Source organism: Papaver somniferum, chromosome 3, assembly GCF_003573695.1.
Source record: "Papaver somniferum cultivar HN1 chromosome 3, ASM357369v1, whole genome shotgun sequence".
Lineage (NCBI taxonomy): Eukaryota > Viridiplantae > Streptophyta > Magnoliopsida > Ranunculales > Papaveraceae > Papaver > Papaver somniferum.
Window position 1 is genome coordinate 177,931,279 of NC_039360.1, and position 22,620 is coordinate 177,953,898.

The window sequence follows — 22,620 nt, forward strand, 5'->3', positions numbered from 1 at the left end:
TCCCGCCGTTTCGGCTCCCTTGGCTAGGTTACCCATGAGGCTCGCTGGTAGATTAGCACAGCAACCTGTTCAATTAATGTATTAGTATGTCGTTGGAGCTTAGCTTGTTAGGCTTCCAACTAGTTTCATGTAATAATATTCATCCAATAATATAATAAATTTTAAAATAATAATAATAATAATAACAAAAGCCTGCCAAATCTTTGTAAATTGCTTATATTTTTCTTTGTTAATAAAAGCCTTCGCGTCCCCCTTTCATAATAATAATAATAATAATAAACGACCACCTACATCAGCTGGTCATCCCCGTTCCAAAAAAAAATAAAAAAATAAAAAAAATAATAACAAAGAAAGGGGGTTATCGACGGTTACCATCATGCCCAGAACCCGAGCACGTTCTTCCTCAAGGGTTTCTTCACGATGTAAAGCTTCAACATCTATACCTTTGTCTACTCAGTCATCATGTCCCTCTTCATCACAGCATTCAGCATCACCATGCCTTCCGTCATCCCCATCTCCATTGCCGTCTCATTTGGTGTCTTCCCAGGGTGATAAAATTCCATGTCCATTCAAAGGTTTTGATGGATGCCTCGGTGGTATCAAGGGTGGAGGGTACGCTAAAAGTTCAATCTACAAGCATCTTACAGATAAGCACTTCCCTACCACATAAGCAAAGAACATCTGCAGGGAGAGAATTCAAAAAAACGCTGCTTGTTTCAGCGTATGGGAGCATTCCTTGACTTGCATGCAAATGTGGTTATGCATCAAATGCTTACAAGTTCACGCCTGGAAAAAACCATGTGCATCTAAGTCCGACCCTGCTGAGATCATTGCAGGCCCTCTCAATGAAGCTAGTTGTGCAAACTTTCTTATCCATGGAACTGCGAAACCATTAGCCAGTTCAGATCTGTTAGAAGAAAGCACTCCAACCAATGCTGCAATCGATCTCACAGTTGACTTGTTAAACCTAATTTTCCAGAAACAAGTAAGAACCATTGCAAGCATACCACACCAGTGTAGATTACAATTCTCTCGCACACTGAAGTCTGCCCTGGACAAGGTAATTCTGCAACCTGCCAACCTTCATGCTTGGTTGCAACTACTGCTCCTTCCAATCTGTATTTTGAATATTTAAATACCTAAATGATCTACGGAGGAGCGCTCCGGTAATCGGAAAAGACTTCAGGTTGCTGCCATTAACCAAGCTATTCAGACTTGGAACGAACCCAATGGATGTTCTTGCATGATTCACAACTTGCTCTCACAACAAAAACCTCCTCCAAAGCAACCTAACAAGAAGCAGAAAAAGAAGGAAGACCCTAACCTTGAGGCCTGTAAAAGGAAGATTGCGAAGGGTCACTTTTCGGCAGCAGTACGTATTATCTCCTCAAATGGCATTGTTCAACCGTCATCAGACACTTTAATCGAAATAGAGCAAAAACATCCATATGCAGACCCCCCCTCCATACCCACAGAAGTCATTGCAACCCCACGATTATCAGTGGACTCCACTGCAGTACTCAAAGCTTTGCAATGCTTTCCCAAAGGAACCTCAGGAGGGCGTGATGGACTAAAAGCTCAACATCTTTTAGATGCTTTAAGCGGTGCTGCAGCTGTTGTAAGTGAGGACTTGGTGAATTCGATCACCGACGTGGTTAATATGTGGTTAGAAGGTATGTTTCCTCTCATTCTTGGATAATTTGTCGCAAGCGATCCATTAACTCCCTTTCTCAAACCTGGGGGCGGCATCAGACCCATAGCCGTAGCACAATTTGGAGAAGATTGTGCTCCAAACTCGCTGCCTCTGTTGTTACCATAGATATGCTCTCATATTTGGGTACTCATCAATATGGAGTTGGTATCCCTTGCGGCGGTGAAGGCATTATGCACTCATCTAACCGACTTCTGGAATTGAATGGTGCTGATACCACAAAGTCCATGCTGCTCATAGACTTTATGAACGCATTCAACTTGGTTGACAGGTCCACACTCATCAAAGAGGTACACACTCACTGTCCATGCATTTCTCGCTGGATCGAGTTGTTATTCAAAACCAACGCGCCTATACTACAATGAATCTATTCTACTATCAACCTAGGGGGTACAACAGGGAGACCCTCTAGGTCCCCTGCTATTTGCTCTTGTATTACACCCAATTGCGCTGAAAATTGCAGCTGAATGTACCTTAGGTCTACACGCGTGGTACCTAGACGATGGGACTATCGCAGGTGATACCTTGGAAGTTGCTAAGGATCTTAGGATTATTCAAGACGATGACCCTATGAGAGGGATACACTTGAATATCACAAAAACGGAATTATTATGGCCTTCGTTCGACCCAAGGAGAGACGTTGCAGGTACCTTTCCTGCTGCAATTATCCATCCAGTTGTTGGGGTAAATATTCTTGATGGCCCTGTCAGCTCAAATGTGCAATTCTGCATGGATACAGTACAGGCTAGAGTCGAGAAGACAGTTCTCCTCATGGACAGAGTTAAGAAACTGCGTGACCCGCAAAGTGAGCTATTTCTTCTGAGAAATTACAGTGGAGTTTCCAAGCTTTATTTTACACTCAGGACTACAGACCCCCGTGCAATTCAGAATGCTGCTTCCTTCTATGACAAGCATCTCATGCAGTACCTTCAGAACATTATTGTCGGTGACGGAGCTGGATTTGGTCCGCTTCAACAACGTCTTGCTACAATCCCCATTAAAGATGGAGGTCTATGGGGTGTACACCATGAAGGATACATGTCAGTATTGTTTCCTGGCATCAAGTGTACAGACTCGACACTTACAAAACTTGATCCTTCAGCAGCCTTCAGTTCTGGACACAAGCCCTCGATATCAGCACGCATTACAAGCTTTCATTCAGACTTGTGGTCTCAACAATACTTTCGACATCAACGATGCTGCCCCCCAGTTTATGAAAAAATTGGCAGTCATCTACTTTGGCGTCGTAAAGGAAAACCTCCCCACTGAATACTCATTAACACAACGTGACACAACTTTTTGGCTTAGCAACAGACTACCGCATGCTATGGGTTTTCTTAAGGCCATCCCCATTCAAGGACTTAACCAGTCTATTGGCCCCAGGCAGTTTCGATCTGTGCTCATGTACCGCTTTGGTATACCCATTTTTAAAGAAGGCGATGTATGCCCATGCTGTGATAGGAACATGGACATTTATGAAGATCATGTCGTCCATTGTGCAGGAGAAGTCGGGAAAAAATACAGACATGACATGGTGAAAGATGTCTTCGCAGACATATGCTACAAGGGAGGTGTAGTTGCACGGAAGGAAGTCTCTCTTGGCTTGTCGTCAAACTCATCTACCCCCAGGCCATGCCATTTATGCAGTTGTTACTCGCAAAAATAGTAAATACCTCTCACAATGCATATCACATGGTTTTGAGTTTAGAGTACTAGATTTTACTACATTGGGCGAGTTGGGTGACGATATGATTGTCTTTTTGCAGCGTTTGAAGAATTACATTGGTAGTCATGATGTAAATAGTAAAGTAGGTAGTTTTCTTTTTCAAAGGGTAGGGTTGGCTATCCAAAAAGGAGTCAGAGCACAACTTGTTGCCCGACTACCAACCAAATCTGTCTAAGTTTTTCTTTGTTTCTAATAAAGTTTTGATTTATTATTATTATTGTTATTATTATTATTATTATTATTATTATAAAAGGGAGCCACTAAGGCATTTATTATTATTATTATTATAGTAATTAAATCAGATATCGTTTTATACAAGAATGGAGGGTAGGCGCGCGACAATCTTCGCTCCAACCCCTTTTTGAATAATAATACCTAACCTATGAAAAAGATAAAACCTTTTTTGTTGTTAACATCACGACTGTCCATACAATTTTTCAATCGTTTCAACAAGACAACAAAATCATCACCTAATTCACCCAAAGTTGTGAAAGCTAAAACACCAAAACCGTATCCATGAGACGAGCATTTGTCCGCATATTTGTTCCTCTTACGAGTAATAGCAGCCGAAATAGCTTGACCTGGCGTGTAACTACGGTTTCCGCCTTTAGAAAACGGCGAAACACCGGGAACATCGAAGCATACATTCTGGTCATTCTCCCAATTATAAATCATAATATCAGCTGGTCTAAGAGGGGTGTTCGTATCAGATAGAAAACCCAAAGGGGCTTCTTTTCTGGCAGCAATATCATATTTGTAACATATGTCGGCAAGCAAGTCTCTTACCATATCATGTCGAAATTTCTGACCAACCTCGCTGGCGCAGTGGACAGCATGGTCACCAAAACGATCCATAACTCTTTTACAACAGGGGGATGTACTGTCTTCACCAAAAAGAGGGCTACCCAACCTGTATTGTAGCACAGACCTGAAATGACGCGGCCCAACGGCTTGATTAAGTCCAGAAATGGGAATGACCTTAAGATAATCTTGCGCATGAGGTAGTCTGTTGTTTTGTCATAAAATGGAGTCACGTTCTGACAAGGTGAAGTTGTTGTTGATATTCTTCTTACACATCAAAGAAATGAACTGCCAGTAGATGCATGGGCTATGGGGCAGTTTCTTGGATATTGAAAGTAGACGAAGATAAACAACACACTTGCATATAGTGATCCAAAGCAATCTGGAAATTAGGACTTAAGTCAGATGTACCTTGTAAGATGGTATTCTGTAGGTGTGAAGTTTGAAAGCATGAAGCTAGATAGCATTAATGAATTGTATCTTCCATTGTATAAACACCCAAGCCACCGTCTTTCATAGGAAGAGTGGCAATGCGCTGTTGAAATGGTCCAAAACCAGGGCCATCACCGGTGATCAAGTATCTCATGAAACGGAACAGATATTGATCATACTGAATCTGAGCAGACTACATAGACTAAAGGTTAGTGGTGCGCATTGTGAAATATAGTTTGGAAACTCCAGCACAATTACGCAATAATAAAAGCTCACTCTGTGGATCTTTAAGTTTTTTGATTGTATCCATAAGCTGTGTAGTTTTCCCAACTCTAGCAATGACTGTATCACTACAGAATTGGGCATCCAAACTTACTGGTCCACCCAATAATTTGACCCCTCCAACTGGCCTACCAATACCATTCGGAAAAACACCATCTGCCATACTCCGAGGGTACGTGATTGGCCAAAAAACTTCCGTTTTATTAATGTTCAAAACCAGCCCCCTGCCTGCACCTTCAGCCTGAATAAACTTCAAAGCATTGGAAACTTCCATGGTGTAACCGATGATGGTTCCATCATCCAAGTACCATGCATGAAGGTCTAAAGTGCATTGTGACTGTATTTTACAAACAAGTGGGTGTAAGATTAATGAGAAAAGTAAAGCACCAAGAGGATCACCTTGTTGAAATTCTTTGGAAGATGAGAGAGTGAATTCATAATATTTATTATTAATAAAAAATTAATAATAATAAGAATAATAAGAATAAAAACGGGCACCTAGCTCAGCTGGTCATCCCCGTTCCCCAAAGTTTCATGCGTTCCAGGAGGTCCCAGGTTCGAGCCCCCAATGGCATAATATTGCAGAAATTAACATGGAAGGTAGAGTTAGTTTGCCCCACTTATGACACAATCTCATCCCCCATCCGCTTCGACTCCTTTGGCTAGGTTACCCATGAGGCTCGCTGGTAGGCTAGGACAGCAACCTGTTCAATTAATGTAGTTGTATGTCGTTAGAGCTTAGCTTGTTAGGCTTCCAACTAGTTTCATGCAATAATCGTTATCCAATAATATAATAATTTTTTTTATAATAATAACTAGGTGTGACGCCCGTGCTCTGCACCGGACCAGATATTTGTAGAACAATAGGTATTGGTGAATAAAAATAGGTTTATGGTTCATGGTTAGATTTTTTTAAATATTTTGCTTCCCGTAAAATAAAAATAGATTCTTTTTTGCCGGTGAAATATTTTTTTCACTCGAGATTATTTTCTTACTCGTGAAGTATTCTTCTGTTACTCAAGATATTTTTTCCTTTTACCCGTGCATATGTTTTTTTTAACTCAAAAAATATGTCTTTTTCCAAAAGAATAAATTAATAAAAGGATAAAAAGACATAAAAAAAAAATTACATGATAAAAAAAAAATTATCCGCAAAGTATTGTTTTTATTCAATATTTATTTTTCTTTTACCCATGATTTTTTTTTTTACTTAAAAATTATTTTCAGGTGGGGCCGGTAAGATATTTTTACTTATTTTTTTTTTATATTTACAAAATTATTTATGGTCGGGTCAGAAACTCTTATTTCCTATTGGTCTAAATTTTTTCAAAAGATTTTATTGGTTTAAATATTCTCTGGTGGGGCCAGAAGCTCTAAGAAGAGAGCTTGATTCAGCTTTTAACCACAGCAAAGGAAAATCACCTCAAATCATATTATTAATAATAAATTTAACCTCTCGTTTTTTTTCATCTCTCTCATTCACCACCACCAATTCTCTCCGTGGCGATTGAATTATCTAAATCAAGGTTTGTTTTCTTCGATTTTTCATCGTTTTTGGTGTTTCAATTAGGTTTCTGAACACTCTTTTTCAATGTTTGTAGTGTGGATTTCGTCGATTAGAGTTAGAGTTCTGTTCTATCTTTTAGGGTTCTGAAATCCTGTTTTTCTCAATTGGTAGAGGGGGTTTTGAAATTGTGAGTGTTTGTTGTTTCAGAATCAGTGTTGTAGTAATTTGATTCTAGGTTTTCCTCTGTGTATCTGAAGAGATGGTTTTAAGGATTTTCCTTGATCTATTTTTGAAGACTCCAGTTTTTTAGAGATTTTTCTTTGAGAAATTTTTGTAGATTAGTTTTCGGAAATTGTTTCAAGGCAGTGGGTTTCGGAAATTCTTAGTATCTGAATTGGGTGTTTTTCCTTGAGCAAATTTGAAGAATTGGATGTTGTTGTTATGTGTTTCTTTCAGAATTTTGAACCAGTTGCTTGTGTTGACTGTGTTTGATTCCCATTATCTGTGAGGATTTGATTAGTGTTTTTTGTATAGTAATTTGAGCTTTCATTGGTGTTAAAACCTTGAATTCCCATACACTAAACTCTAATTCTTGTTATTGGGTTTTGTTTTTCCCCTTGTCCATCACCTGTAGAAAACATTTGGGGCAGTTTTTTTTTCTTCATCTGCAGGAATATGCCAACAACCAGATCGTCGTCATCTTATGTGGTTTCAATTTCTGGTTTTGATGATACATTATCTTCTAAACCAGCTTTACATGGGTCACATTATCCTTCCTCTCCCTCATCCTTGTCTCAGGTTCCATCAACATCAACTTCACAGGGTGATAAGGTTCACTGCCCTTTCAAAGGCTATGATAGTTGCGGTGATGGTGTTTGTGGCAGGGGTTATGCCAAGAGCTCAATCTATAGACATATAACTGATAAGCACTTCCCCACTGAGAAGGACAAAGAAATATGCAGAGAACGTATAAGAAGTAGTCTTGATTGCTTGGGAAAGTGTCTTACTTGATATGCAAATGTGGTTGTGCATTCAGTGTCTTCATATCCATGCATGGAATAAGGCGTGTACTTCAAAATCACATCCTTCTGATGTTATCGCTGATTTCCTCATCCACGGTGTCACGAAACCACATATTGATGCACTGAGCAACAATATGGAATCAGGCAGTACATATACAAACGATGCATCAGTTGGTTTAACTTTGGACATGTTGGACACTGTTTTTCAAAGACGCATTACAACCATTGCAAGCATACCCCCTCCCTGCAGACTGCAATTTTCTCGAACACTAAAGGCAGCCTTGGATAAAGTCCTTGCCAAACCTGGTGATCTGCAAGCTTGGATACAACTGTTGTTTCTTCCCACTTGCACACTTAATCTATATGCACCCAAATGCCCTATTGACGAGAGATCTGGTACACGCAAGAAATTGCAGATTGCTGCAATCAATCAAAACTTGAGTGTTTGGAGAGAGCCTAGCGGCTGTGCAGCTTTGGTTCAACAATTACTGAGTCTTTCCAAGCAATCAAAAGCAAATCGCAAACCAACCAACAAGAAGAAAAGGAAAAAGATTAGCGCCAACATCGTTGCCTGTAAGAAAAAGATTAGTTATGGCCATTACGCGGCTGCTATCCGCGTACTATCTTCTAATGGCTTGGCAACTCCTATTCCTGATACATTACAAGACCTACAACTTAAATACCCACCCGCACCACCTCCGTCTATCCCTACATATGACACCACTACACCGTCTTTAGAAGTTGATGTTACTGAAGTACTCTCGGCCATTAAAAGCTTTCCCAAAGGAACCTCCTGTGGGAGGGATGGCCTTAGGGCACATCATCTGCTAGATGCAATCAGTGATACTGTTGCCACGGTTTCTGACGAGCTGCTACTTTCAGTCACATGCGTAGTTAATTTGTGGTTAGGTGGTAACTGCTCTCCATCCCTTGGAGAATTCATTACAAGCGCTCCTTTAACACCACTTCTCAAGCCAGGAGGAGGAGTGAGACCTATCGCTTAGGAACAATCTGGAGGCGACTTTACTCTAAACTTGCAGAAACTTCAGCTTGTAAGCAGTTATCTTCATATTTGGGCAATTTACAGTTTGGAGTGGGAACATCTTGTGGTGGTGAAAGCATATTACATGCTGCCAATAGATTGTTAGAATTACAAGGGGATTGCGCTACTCAAACAATGATGTTAATCGATTTCACCAACGCCTTTAATCTCGTCGACAGATCATCTATGCTTAAAGAGGTCAGTCTGCACTTCCCTAACATCTCAAAATGGGTTGAGTTTTTCTACTCAAACCCGGCTAGACTTTACTACAATGAGCATGTACTCTCCTCATCTAAGGGTGTTCAACAGTGAGACCCACTTGGTCCCCTCCTTTTTGCCCTGAATTTACATCCTCTAGCCATCAAAATTGAAAATAAGTGCACACTGAATTTTCATGCTTGGTATCTCGATGATGGGACCATCGCTGGTGATACATTTGAAGTAGCCAAAGCCTTGCAGATCATTAAACAAGAGGGACCAGTACGAGGTTTGTTCTTGAATATTACTAAAACTGAAATCCTTTGGCCTATAACTGATCCTAGAAGCTATGTAGAAGATATATTTCCTTCCAACATTGGCATGCCTGAGCTTGGTGTAAAATTATTGGGGGGGGGGGGGGCATTCAGTTTAAATAAATAATTTTGCAGCAATATCGTGATCAGCAGGGTTGAGAAGACAATTCACTTAATGACCAAGGTACAAAAGCTTCAGGATACACAATGTGAGTTATTATTATTACACAACTGTATCGGCGTTTCCAAGTTATATTTCACATTGCAAACCACCATTCCTATGGCCATACACTCTGCGACATCTCTTTATGACCAGCATCTACTTCAATACTTACGACAATTAGTGGTTGGAGATGGAGCAGGTTTCGGCCCCACGCAACAAAGGTTGGCCACCTTACCCTTTAAATATTGTGGCTTTGGTGTTTACACAATGGAGGACACCGGAAAATATTGTTAGTTGGCCTCCTATTTGCAAACTCAACACTTACAACATAGTATCCTACAACATCCTCATATGATCCACGTCTGTGTTTTGAACAAGCTCTGCAGACCTTTAATCAAGCATGTGGTTCAACAGGATCCAAATTCAATATCAACGACACTGCCCCCCATTTCATGAAGTCCCTGGCAGCAAAATACTTTGATGTTGTTAAGGAAAATTTACCCTCATGCTTTGATCTAACAAACAAAGAATCTATTTTGTTGAAACACAACATGGTGAAACACAGCATGGATTTCTTGAATGCCATTCTTATTGCCGGTTTAAACCAAGCTGTTGGACCAAGACAATTTAGTGTCGTACTCTAATACCGATTAGGTATTCCTTTCTTTGAAGCCAGGAGTTCGTTCAGCATCTGTGCGAGGCCCATGGACATATACGGTGAAAATGCGGGGGTCGAACAACCACACCCAACAATTCGTTTGGAAATCTGAGAGTACTTACTCCAGTACACTTTCTAGAGAATCAACTAGATAGTCAGACTCAATCTAGATTAAGGTATATCAAAGAGTTTAATATCTCTAACTCTTAATTCAATTCGCAATCAGCAAATAGAAATCTGCGAGCTTGATTGAATATAAGAGGAGTTATTTGGACGGTACCAAAGACCAATGTTCAAGTGTCAATCAATGTAAATCAACAACCAAAGGTTGGATATTCTAATTGATTGATCTTAACGCACAACCTGTGATATTTCAATTATATAACAAAATATAATGCAGAAAAGAAATAACACAGACACCAGAATTTTGTTAACGAGGAAACCGCAAATGCAGAAAAACCCCGGGACCTAGTCCAGATTGAACACCATACTGTATTAAGACGCTACAGACACTAGCCTACTACCAATTAACTTCAGACTGGACTGTAGTTGAACCCTAATCAATGTCACACTGATTCAAGGTACAGTTGCGCTCCTTACGTCTCTGATCCCAGCAGGATACTACGCACTTGATTCCCTTAGCTGATCTCACCCACAACTAAGCGTTGCTACGACCCAAAGTCGAAGACTTGATAAACAAATCTGTCTCACACAGAAAAGTGCATAGGATTGAATAAATCTGTCTCCCACAGAAATACCCAAGAGTTTTGTTCCGTCTTTTGATAAATCAAGGTGAACAAGAACCAATTGATAAACCAGACTTATATTACCGAAGAACAACCTATTATTATCAATCAACTCACAATAAACTTAATCGACTAGCGAAACAAGTTATTGTGGAATCACAAACGATGAGACGAAGTTTGTTTGTGATTACTTTTCTATCTTGCCTATCGGAGATATATAATCTCAAACCAATTATTTCAATTGCACTCAACACGATAGAAACAGCAAGATCAGATCACGCAACTACAAAGATAATAGTTGCGTCTGGCTTCACAATCCCAATGAAGTCTTCAAGTCGTTAACCTATAGGGTCTCGAGAAGAAACCTAAGGTTAAAGGAGAATCGAATCTAGTTATGCAACTAGTAACACAGATGAGGTGTGGGATTACCTTTCTCAGTTGCTAGAGTTCTCCTTTATATAGTTTTCAAATCAGGGTTTGCAATCCAAGTTACCTTGGTAACAAAGCATTCAATATTCACCGTTAGATGAAAAACCTGATTCAACCAAGCTAATATATTCCAACCGTTAGATCGAACTTAGCTTGTTACACAGAAATGAAATGTACCCTCATTTAGGTTTATGTAACCGTACCTAAACGTGTACACCATGTTGGTTCACAAATAGTTAACTGAGGTTAGCCATATGTAAAGCCGAAGCTAAATGCATTCATCAAGGAGTTTGTAAAGATACAAGATAACCCCTATAATATTCCACAGCCGCACTCCCCACAAAGATTTGGCAATTAAGCACAAGTTCAAAAGAACTCTCCCCCATAAAATGTCATTCTCGGGAGAACAACAAGAACGACCTTAATTTCGAAGGAAAAGAAGGATTTCTTTGGACATAACAAATCACATACAAGTATGAATTTGAATCCAAAATATTCAATTAAACTAACCACAAGAGAATCCATGATTAATTTAATCGACAAATGCTCAACATAAGTGAACTTATGGAGACTCAAAATATACAATTAGATTAATCACAAGAGAACCCATAATTAATCTAATTGAAATGCACAACCAAACTAATTACAAAAGTAATCAATTTAATTGGTCGTGCTCGACATAAGAAAACTTACGGAGCAACAACTAAATAACCAAACAAGATGATCAATTTAGTTGAATATGCTCGACATAAAGTACCTTACGGAAAAAAACAGTGTTAATCATGAAAATAATCAACTTGGTCGTTCAATGGTCAACATAAGACACTTCACGGAGCCTCACAGTAATACATAAAATATGGATCAGGGAAGATCAATTACTGCGGAATATACAAGGATTCATTCTATTTTCCATCACTATTTGCATAACGAAATTTAATAGACATAATCCTCGCAAACAAAAGATTTTAACCTATCTTCCATAAACAATTGACATAATAGGCTTAACTTTTGTATTTGTCAAAAGTCCATTCATTCTTTTATCAACATATGAATATCGACATTCGAAAGACTTTACTTTTGACAAGATATGGGACGGTCAAGTTCACGGACGTAAACACACACATCCCATAACAATATTGCAATATATAAAATAATAAAGATTAATGCTGCAAAAATCATCTTCCAAACAAATTTAGAATTTAGACCAATAAATCTAAAAATATGAAGATGAAAACATTGGACATCACAATAATGGCTATTCCAAACTCTTGTTATTCTTCAAATAGAAACAAGAAAATAGAATTCTCATCCGAAGACTTACTATCGTTGTAGATCTTTCTCAGAGCCTCTACTGAGAATTCCTTCTCATTGTTGAAAAACCCATTGATTATGGGATCGTTCAATTCCTCCAAATCTTCAGAAATATCAGTCAACTCACTAAGTTCTCTTTTTAGCTCACGCAAGGTGTTCTTGGTTAGAGACAACATTTGTTCATAGTGAGCTATCTCTTCTAAAGATGAAACAATTTGAGATTTTAAATTGTTTCTTCTGTTGATGAAATCTTTCACCAAACCCCTGAAGTTATCATGATGATAAAAAGACAAGAGGTAGTTAGAGGAAGAACCTTCTCCACAGTTTGTAGTCTTCACTTTCTTTACCCTAGAGGAAGAGATTCCTTTACAAAGATACACGTTGATTGCTTCGACTGTATCTCTGCTCGTGATGCCTCTAGTTACAGGAGCCATGAAACTGTATCTTTTTAAGAAAAGAAATGAGTCTACAAATGAAATAAATAGACTTGTGAACTCTAAACCCTAAAAGAAAAAGTCTTCCATTGTTTAAAGATTCAATATCTATATTGTTAGGAGAATATATACATATATATATATACATATATATATATTAAAAATACTTGAGCCACAACAATGCAAAGCCTCATTTTCTCAAGTTAAAAATGAGGATGGGAACGTCTCTGGGACTAGACAGAGATATTGTGAGCTAAACGCTCCCCCTGTTTATCACATAGTGATTTACCAACGTTTGTTGTATAAACAAGTTTCTTACCTCTTCTGATTCTAGAAGCATTGGTTTTATGAGACCTATGTTGATTATCCAGATTCATCTTTTGCATGTTCTTTTGTAGACTGGACATTCTTTTGTTAATCCTCTTGAACCTCCAACACGTGCTTTGAACATGATTCACACTTCCACAAAACGAACAAATCGAGGATCCTTTGTCTTGTTGAAGTGCCTTCTGTTTATCACAACTGTCAACCTTTAATTTTCCATGACATTTCGAAATAGGGTTGACAATACTTGCAGTCTTGGTTTTAAATCCTAAACCATTTGTGTTTCCAAAGGATTTCTGACCAAATAACATTGCTGAGATTTTGTCAGAACTTCCAGACAATCGTTGTAAATCATCTTTGAGAGTATTAATCTCTTTTTCCTTTAGAACAATTTTTCTGGTGAGTTTATCATTGAGATAGTCTATCTCAAGATCTTTCACCTTGATTAATGATTCTAATTTCTTCAACGAAGCTTTTAACTGAAGATTTTCTTGAAGAACCTCTTTATTCAAGAATTCAAAAATCTCCGTGTCAGACTCAATTTCTGAATCATACTTTGAGTATGTTGATGTTTATGCTGTGAGAGCTACGGGTTCATCACATCCATCAGACGTATTCAAAACGTTGACACTTAAAGATTTTTCTTTCTCAGAATCATTAGCAGCAAAAGCTGACTGAGGATGTTTATCACATCTCATGCTTCTTTTTACAAAATCCTTGATCCTTTCTGTTATCAATGGTTTGTCAAACCAATCATTATTTGAACAACATTCATCAGCCCAAGACAAGTTAGAGGTTTCACTTGTGTCAGAAATAGCATTGAATGCAAAGGTTTGAACAGACTTTGAAATCAAGTATTTTTACCTTTCCAAGAGAGGTCTTTTTGGAGAGGGTGTTGAGGTTATTTCCTTCATCGATGACTGGTGGTACGTATATTGAGATATCACCTCTGTCCATAGAGTCATATTTCTACAAACACAGACTTGTAAGGTCTTAAACGTGTTTGCCTGCTCTGATACCAATTGAAAAGTGGGGGTACAAGATCTACACCCAATATTTCGCTTAGAAATCCGTATGGACAAACTCCAATATAATTTTTAGAGAATCAACTATATAGTCAGACTCAATCTAGATAAAAAGTATATCAAAGAGTTTATATGTCAATCTCTCAATTTGATATATACTCAAGCAAATAGAAATCTGCGAGTCTTTATCAAATACTAGAGAGACAACTTGGATGGTACCAAAGACCAATATCCAAGTGACAATCAATTTAAATCAACAACCAAAAGGTCGGATATTCTAATTGATTTAACAACGCACCACCTGTGATATTTCAATTATATAACAAAATATAATGCGGAAAAGAAATAATACAGACACCAGAATTTTGCTAACGAAGAAACCGCAAATGCAGAAAAACCCCGGGACCTAGTCCAGATTAAACATACACTGTATTAAGCCGCTACAAACACTAGCCTACTCCAAACTAACTTCGGTCTGGACTGTAGTTGAACCCCAATCAATCTCACACTGATCCAAGGTACAGTTATGCTCCTACGCCTCTGATCCCAGCAGGATACTACGTACTTGATTCCCTTAGCTGACCTCACCCACAACTAAGAGTTGCTACGATCCAAAGTCGAAGACTTTAATAAAAAAATCTGTATCACACAGAAAAGTCTACGGTGATAGATAAATCGTATCCCACGAATATACCTATAAGTTTTGTTTCGTCTTTTGATAAATCAAGGTGAACAGGAACCAATTGATAAACCGAACTTATATTCCCGAAGAACAGCCTAGTATTATCAATCACCTCACAATAATCCTAATCGACGCAGCGAAAAAAGATATTGTGGAATCACAAACGATGAGACGAAGTGTTTGTGATTACTTTTCTATCTTTCCTATCAGAGATATAAATCTCGAGCCAATTATTATAATCGTACTCGTAACGATAGAAGATGCAAGATCAAATCACACAACTACAAGAAAAGTAGTATCAGTCTGGCTTCACAATCTCAATGAAGTCTTTAAGTAATTAACCTGGTTTTATAAGAAGAAACCAAAGGTTAAAGAAGAATCGACTCTAGCTATGCAACTAGTATCACGCGTAAGGTGTGGGGATTAGGTTTCCCAGTTGCTACAGTTCTCCTTTATATAGTCTTTCAAATCAGGGTTTGCAATCAATGTTAGCTTGGTAACAAAGCATTCAATATTCACTGTTAGATGAAAACCTGATTAGATTCAAGCTAATATTTCTCAACCATTAGATCGAAAACTTAGCTTGTTACACACAAATGAAATGTCCAATTTTGGGTTTATGAACTGTTCCCAAACATTAACATTTGTTGGTTCAACAATAGTTAACCAAATGGTTAGCCATATGCTCACTTTCATATCAACCATATTATTCTTCACCATAACTAGTTCAAATGACTCAAATGAACTAGTTAGAGAGTTGTTCAATTGCTTAGATCTTACGTAACTACACAAGACACAATCGAAGCAAAAACGGTTTGATTCACTCGAATCGGTTCATGAACTTTATAGCCACGGTTTTCAAAAGCATTCCTTAGTTTATATAAACATGAGTTCAAGAACAACCGGTTTTAGATATAACCTGCTCAAGTTCGCGGACTGGGTTCACGGACTTAAGCTCACGGAAGGAGTTCACAAACTCCAGCAGAAATTCTCGGGTCGAGAACTTCCGCCAATTTGCGGACTTGGCTCACGCCACATTCCGTTTCTCTTGATCAACAAAGTTCGCAAACTTTGGTTCAAGGAATAAGGACTTATACATATATGTGTTTCCACAAAAATGCTTATATCCTACCAATGGTTATGTAATCTAAACTCTCATTTCAATCATTGAAACATTCTCAGAGAACGTTATATAGTCGTTATTCACAGACCATCTTTCATCAGAGCAGTTTTCAAAGTGATTGAAACATATCATGACATTCGTCACTAGGTAAAGATGAATTTGGCTAAAGCGAAAGCTTACCAACACATATTTTGAGAAATAGATAGGCGAGTTAAACTCGTCTCGAAATAGCAAATGTATATAATGAAAGTCTATACATCAGCACGACTTTTGTCTCAAGAGTAGGAGATAGAATAGATAGACTTTTGAGTGACAGATAAGTTTAAGTCTCCACATACCTTTTAGTCGATGAAGATCCATCAGTTCCTTGAGTAGTCCTTTGTCTTGTATGATGATTGCCATTGAGTCTTGAGCTCAAATACGCTTTCTATCCTAGTCCGAGACCTTTAGCTATGTAGGCTAGAAATCAAGACTTATAGTTTTGATCACTAACATTGACAAACATGCTTGAGATAGTAACGCATGCGAGTTCGACCGAGCAATGCTCTAACACTTCTTTAGGATTTTGGTGATTTTCCTGGATATCTAATCAATCTCGGAAAATCGGGAGTATTTTTTAGTCTAAAAATAGACCCAACTTTAGCCTCTGTAATTTGATCCACTTTAGGAGTCCAACCTATACCCCTAGAATATAAATACTTAGGATCTTGATTTTTTACACACAAATTAAACATAAAAAACTTTGAACCAATAATAAATTAAGAACATGAAAAATATATTACTTGGGTGGAGAATGAATAATCTAACTACCGCAGGGAAAATAATTATGAAAAGACGAGGGTACCCATATGTACCACAATCTTAAACTTTTCCACCTATAAGTCCTCTTACCGAAAGTGATTGTCTATGGACTAAGTCGAGACAATACAACGAATCGGTATTCACACTTTGTATGATTGTCTATGGATATGAGATCGAGACAATACAACAATCAAAGTGTGATTACTTGATAATAGGTTCAGACTTAACCAAACTCTATAGGATCACTATCAAGTAATACGGAGTTAACTTTTGTGTAATTTACTTTAAATTATAATAACAACAATTATAATTGCGGAGAACAAAAGTAAATTACACAACAAGATTTTGTTAACGAGGAAACCGAAAATGCAGAAAAACCCCGGGACCTAGTCCATAATTGAATACTCTCAGAATTAAGCCGCTATACAAAATAAAATTAACTTCGTATAGTTGAGACCAAGCATTTAAACTTATAGTTCACCTAGTTTCTTCAGTATCCCTGCGCTTCCGACATTCAATAAGTGCACGCACTGGAACAATTCCTCTGGTTCGTATCCCAAACAGTAAAGGAACAACAAATCTGTTCGGTAACAACTCTTTTCAATCTTAGTGATTTGAGTTTGACAAATGCTCTTCCGTTTAACCAATAAACTCCTTTGTCGGGTCTTAGATCTATCTAATATTCAACTACCAAAGTAGTTGGGTTTAGATTTTGCAATCAAATATATAAATCACAAAGATACTATATATTGATGCCGATCTACACTACTAATCAATCAAGTCTATCAAGATAAACCGATTATAGTTGAATCCCAGCCGATCAAGTTTTGTCCACACCAAAGATTATGAAACCAATAAGAAATCTCATTTGTCTTCAAATCTTCTTAGATCTTCAATAAACACCTGCACACCACAACTTGAATCTCTTGTGATCAATCACGCACAAAACGAAGTATGTTAACAATGGATTATCACAAGACGTCTTTAGATCTACAAATAGTTCTAAAGATCCCGTCGATACTTCGATCTAGTTTGAGTGAATCTTATATCATAAGAGAAGATTCTCAAGAATAAACAAACTAGGTGCAATCAAAGTTCAACAACTGTTATTTAATCAAATCAAATCGAAAACTAATAATACTGCAATTATCTAGTTTCCCATCAACGGTACTCGTAGATCTTCTTGATCCCATAGAATTATTTAAACGAACGGTCGTAAGAGATTTCGCCTAATTAGGGTACTTTCCTCTCCGAATAGATGGCTCCACCAGTAACAACACAACAAGGTAGTTTTGCTGGATCTTAGGATAGTTTGCTCGAAATGCAAACTTGGGTATTTATAAACCAAGGAAATTTGGACACCAAGGAATTTCCAAAACTGAATATTCTCAAGATATGCATTATATTTCCAAAATCGGTTTTCATAATTCCTGGAAATGCTTTGTCCAAAATAACCGAATCACTAGAAAATCTCCAATTAGTAAATGCACATTACCAATTTTTATTTTCCAGAGATATGCATTTAATTGCTGGTAATTAAAAGCATATAAAATTAACAACCTTAATTAAAAGATTCTCAACTTATTTTGGTCTGAGATCTCCTTGAGTTATTGAGGAATATCTTTGAACAATAAAAGATAAGAGTTACTAAACATGTTCAAAGTATGTCGACATCTTTTTCTTTGTAAATCCTTTTTCATACTTACAATCTTGGAACCGATTATACCACACTTCCAAACAAGTTAGAACTAGTTCATCTGAATTACAAGAACTATGTGATTGATCAAATATAAATACACTAATCATGGGTTTATGGTTCTACCAAACACAAGGATCGGTTCTACCTTAATATGGTTACTGACGGTTACGTCAGTTACCAGGATTGGTTACGTCAATTACCAGGACCGGTTACCATATTCTTATGGTATTACTTGTGATTGGTCACACTAGTCACTAGGATCGGTTACACCAATTACCAGGACCGGTTGCGCCAATTACAAGGATCGATTACAAAACTCTTTTGTGATTGGTCATACCAATTACCAGGATCAGTTACACCAATTACAAATATCGATCATACCATCTTAGGTGATTACTTAGGATCAGTTACACTAATAAAAGTCATACCAATACATAAGTCAGGCATTGTGACTAGTTTTACCAAGATACATAACTAATTATGATCGGCTCTACTAACTCACACATATTGGTAATCCGAAGATATGCAATGAATAACAATACCAATAAGCCTAGTGATTTCCCGTTCGATTCATAAAACAAGTTCATGAATGTACTTCCTTTAAAAAAATGTAAACATTGTTTTCTATGATGAAATCTTCACCTTTACCCATACACATAATCACAATAATATTCATACGATTATGTCGATGTCTTACATACGAAGTTCAAAAGATAAGCGTTATACTTCGTATTATAATTCCTTAATACTACGTCTAACTAGAGTATAATCATTCACAGCTTCGCAATTATGTTTTCAATATAGCACGACTTGAAAGATACGTTAGGAATGAAACAGCTCAAGTCGAAATATTACTAACCTCAAGAGGAAGTTGATATTGTCGATGTAGATCTTTACTTCTTCACATTCTTCAAGTCTTCGAGTAATACTTGTATGTCTCATATCCTAATAAATTTCTAGTTAACCTATACGAAGTTGACTCTAGTGCATAATCAAGCGACTCTTTAGATGAATTTTGGTTCACTAAACTATGACAAACAAACTTGACATACCAACGCTTAGTGGGTTCAACCGAGCAATGCTCTAAAAAATTCTACTAAAAACTATCACATCCTCTATGAGCACTTACCAAATGAATTGTTTTTACATACCAATGAAAACTTGTAAGGATATCAATAAATTCCAAAGAGAATTATGACGAGGAAAAGATATCGAGAATCTTAAAGGCATTTATGTAAAGGCTTGGGATTCGGTATGCAAACCTATGGAAAATGGTGGCGTAGGAGTCCAAAATATACATTATTTTGATACTTCCATGATATCGAAATAGGCTGGAGACTAAAAGAAAACCCAAATTCTTTTTGGGGAATTATTATGAAATCTAACTACTTTCCAAACTCAGAGTACTGCATATAGATACAAAACCAAAACATTGATATCTGGATTTGGAAAGGGATAAAGAGTGGAATAAATCAAATACAAGAAAATTGTTTCAGGTATCTAGGAAAATGAGATAAGATTAGAGTTTGGACAGATCACTAGCTACCAGGAAAAAAGACACCCTTACTCAAACCAAACACAGAAGCTAACAACATAATTCATATAAAAGACCTCTTCAACCATGATAATATTTAGAACACACAAAAACTTCAAACTTGTTTTGATAGAGAGACTGCAACGGAAGTAAAACACATGATAATACCTACAAAGAATAGAGAAGACAAAGCTGTCTATAATCTCACACAACATGGTACATACACACATCCAGTTCTTTATACAAATGCCTCAATAATACACAACCTGAAGACAAAAGATCGACAAGAATCTGGAATCTCAAAGTGGTTCCTTCCATAAAAATGTTTATATGGAAAACTGCTCTCTCAATACTTCCTTGTAGTATGCGAGTGGCAACAATAAATCTCAAACTTCAACACTGCTTGCACAATATGTAATGAACATGATGAACATTAATTGATCTTTTTATGTATTGTAATTTTGCTTCTCAAATATGGAATTACTTGAATTCAATATGTCATACGTGAAAGAAAATGACACAACTTGGAGCGAGTGGATCAACAACTGGTTCATTACAACAGGAAAAGTGGTACTGAAATGGGATGGACAGAGATTTGCAGTACCATAACATGGCACTTATGGAAAGCACGATGGAACACAGTCCTTAATAAGAAAGATCAAAACATCTAGAGCACTGCAAAGACCATTGTAAATTACATAAACACAGTGCTGCATGTGGAGGACAAAGGCTACAATCTAAACCAAAGTTTATACTATAATCCAATGCAAGACGAACACCTATACATTTCAAAATTGAATATATGACATTAACTAGGTTTTATTATATACATAATCAACAATGCAACATCTATAATTCCTAATATCTGTGATTTAACAATATCATTAACTTTGGTTGATGACATAGGGACATGTAAAGAAGCAAGATGTGAATCATCAAGGTAAAGTTTCCTAGAGCTACTTGAGATGAATGGAGCAGAGGTCGCTTTCCAATAGGTAACAGAGCTAAGTGGATGAAGTTTCAAAGTGATTCCGAACCGGTCCTGCTGTTTCTAGTTGGAATATATGCCAAAGCTTAAGAGGAGAGATTCAAAACAATGACTACTTTGGAAGTCCGACCAATAAATTCGTTAATTTCAAGGCTATGTCTTTTAATCTTGTAAACATAAAACATAATTCCGTTGATGCAAATATTTCATTATATTAAAAAAATTATCACTATGGGTAGTTGGAAAGACGAAAAACTCGAAAACTTGATCAATCATCTCCGAACAGGAAGTTAACACTATAGCATTTTACAACAACCAATTTCCTATTTAGGAGATTGTGGTTCCTTTCGCTAAAATAAAAATAAAAATTGAGAAGGCAGTTATTGTTGGATAACATTAATAATTCAAGTTAATATAATGACTCCTGGGCCTGGTTTGTGCATTCAATTCTGGGAAGATGTCTGGACTGGTGAATATCCTCTCAAGCAACTCTTTCTGGCTCTCTATCACCTTGCCAAATAGAAGAATGCAATGGTAAGTGATTCGATTTATCTTGATGGTAAATGGAATTTCAATTTTGCACGACATTTGAATGATACAGAGATGTTGGAGGTAGCAAATTTATTACAACTAATTGGTGACCTAGGTGGAAGATTTCTTTGTGGCTAATGCGCATGAAGCGTTGTAAACTGGTGGCTTATTAGTTTTTCCTTCAAAGAAGCCGTGGAATTCAAATGTGCCATTGAAAATCTCCTTCATGGTCTGGACATTGTGTTTCAGTGACGCCCCTACTTTCGACTATCTATATAACGCATGTATAAAGCAAGATCCTACTTGTGTATTCTATGGTAATTCTGTAGAGACAAATGAACATCTTTTCCTTCAATGCAATTTGTGATTGATGTTTGGTCTTACTTCATTGACAGTTTTGAGATCAAATGGGTCTTAGCTAATTATGTAAGCTCTAATTTATAGGAATGGGGTGACACGAGCAGGAAAAAAATTTAAAAATAATAAAAAAGTCTGGAGTATTTTGCCTTTTACCATATGGTAGTGTGCTTGGAGAGAGAGAAATGCGAGAATTCATAATAATGTGAGCAAAGATTTGAAACATTTGATAGTTGATATCAATTATTTGATGTTTAATTGGGGTTTGAAGTCTGATATGTTCTCAGGTTTATCTTTGTCTACCATGTTATGTAATTTGAATGCGTTGATACATACATCCATGTCTTTGTACGTGGTTGTCCAAAAAAAAAACTCGGCTTGTAGCTCAGCTGGTTTCATGCCCTCCACAGAGGTTTCATGCGCTAGGAGGTCCCAGGTTCGAGTCCCAGATGGCGTAATATTACAGATTTTGACATGGACGGTAGAGTTAGTTTTCCCCTCTTGCGAAGACATTAGCCACACTATCCGCTTCGGCTCCTCGGCTTTGTTCCTCATGAGGCTCGATGGTAGGCTAGCACGACAACCTGTTCAACTAATGTAGTAGTACTCTGCTTGGAGTTTAGCTTGTTAGGCTTCCAATTAGTTAATTATGTAATAATAATAATAAATTTTTTAAAAAAAAAAAGTTATTACAGTGACTTATATTTTTCATTAGTAAAAAGGTAGGTAAAAATTAAAAATAAACAAAACAAAGTTACTACATATCTAAGTGCCGTGTGA

The 22,620-nt window shown here is 37.2% G+C and overlaps 1 protein-coding gene across 2 annotated transcripts; it reads left to right on the forward strand.

The window, feature by feature from the left end:
• Nucleotides 1–6,421: 6,421 nt before the first annotated feature.
• LOC113358136 lies at nucleotides 6,422–9,976 on the forward strand. Of its 2 annotated transcripts, none has more exons than XM_026601662.1 (2): nucleotides 6,422–6,478; nucleotides 7,258–9,976. In XM_026601662.1, the coding sequence occupies exon 2, from the start codon at nucleotides 7,472–7,474 to the stop codon at nucleotides 8,483–8,485; it is 1,014 nt and encodes a 337-aa protein (XP_026457447.1). In that variant the 5' UTR covers nucleotides 6,422–6,478; nucleotides 7,258–7,471; the 3' UTR covers nucleotides 8,486–9,976. The 2 variants fall into 2 exon arrangements, with proteins under 2 accessions (XP_026457447.1, XP_026457446.1); XM_026601661.1 differs by having other exon boundaries at nucleotides 6,440–6,478; nucleotides 7,094–9,976.
• The last annotated feature ends 12,644 nt before the right edge of the window (nucleotides 9,977–22,620 follow it).

What these genes read in the sequence shown, in the direction of transcription:
- LOC113358136 (XM_026601662.1), top strand. Translation starts at nt 7,472, where the DNA reads ATGCAAATGTGGTTGTGCATTCAGTGTCTTCATATCCATGCATGGAAT.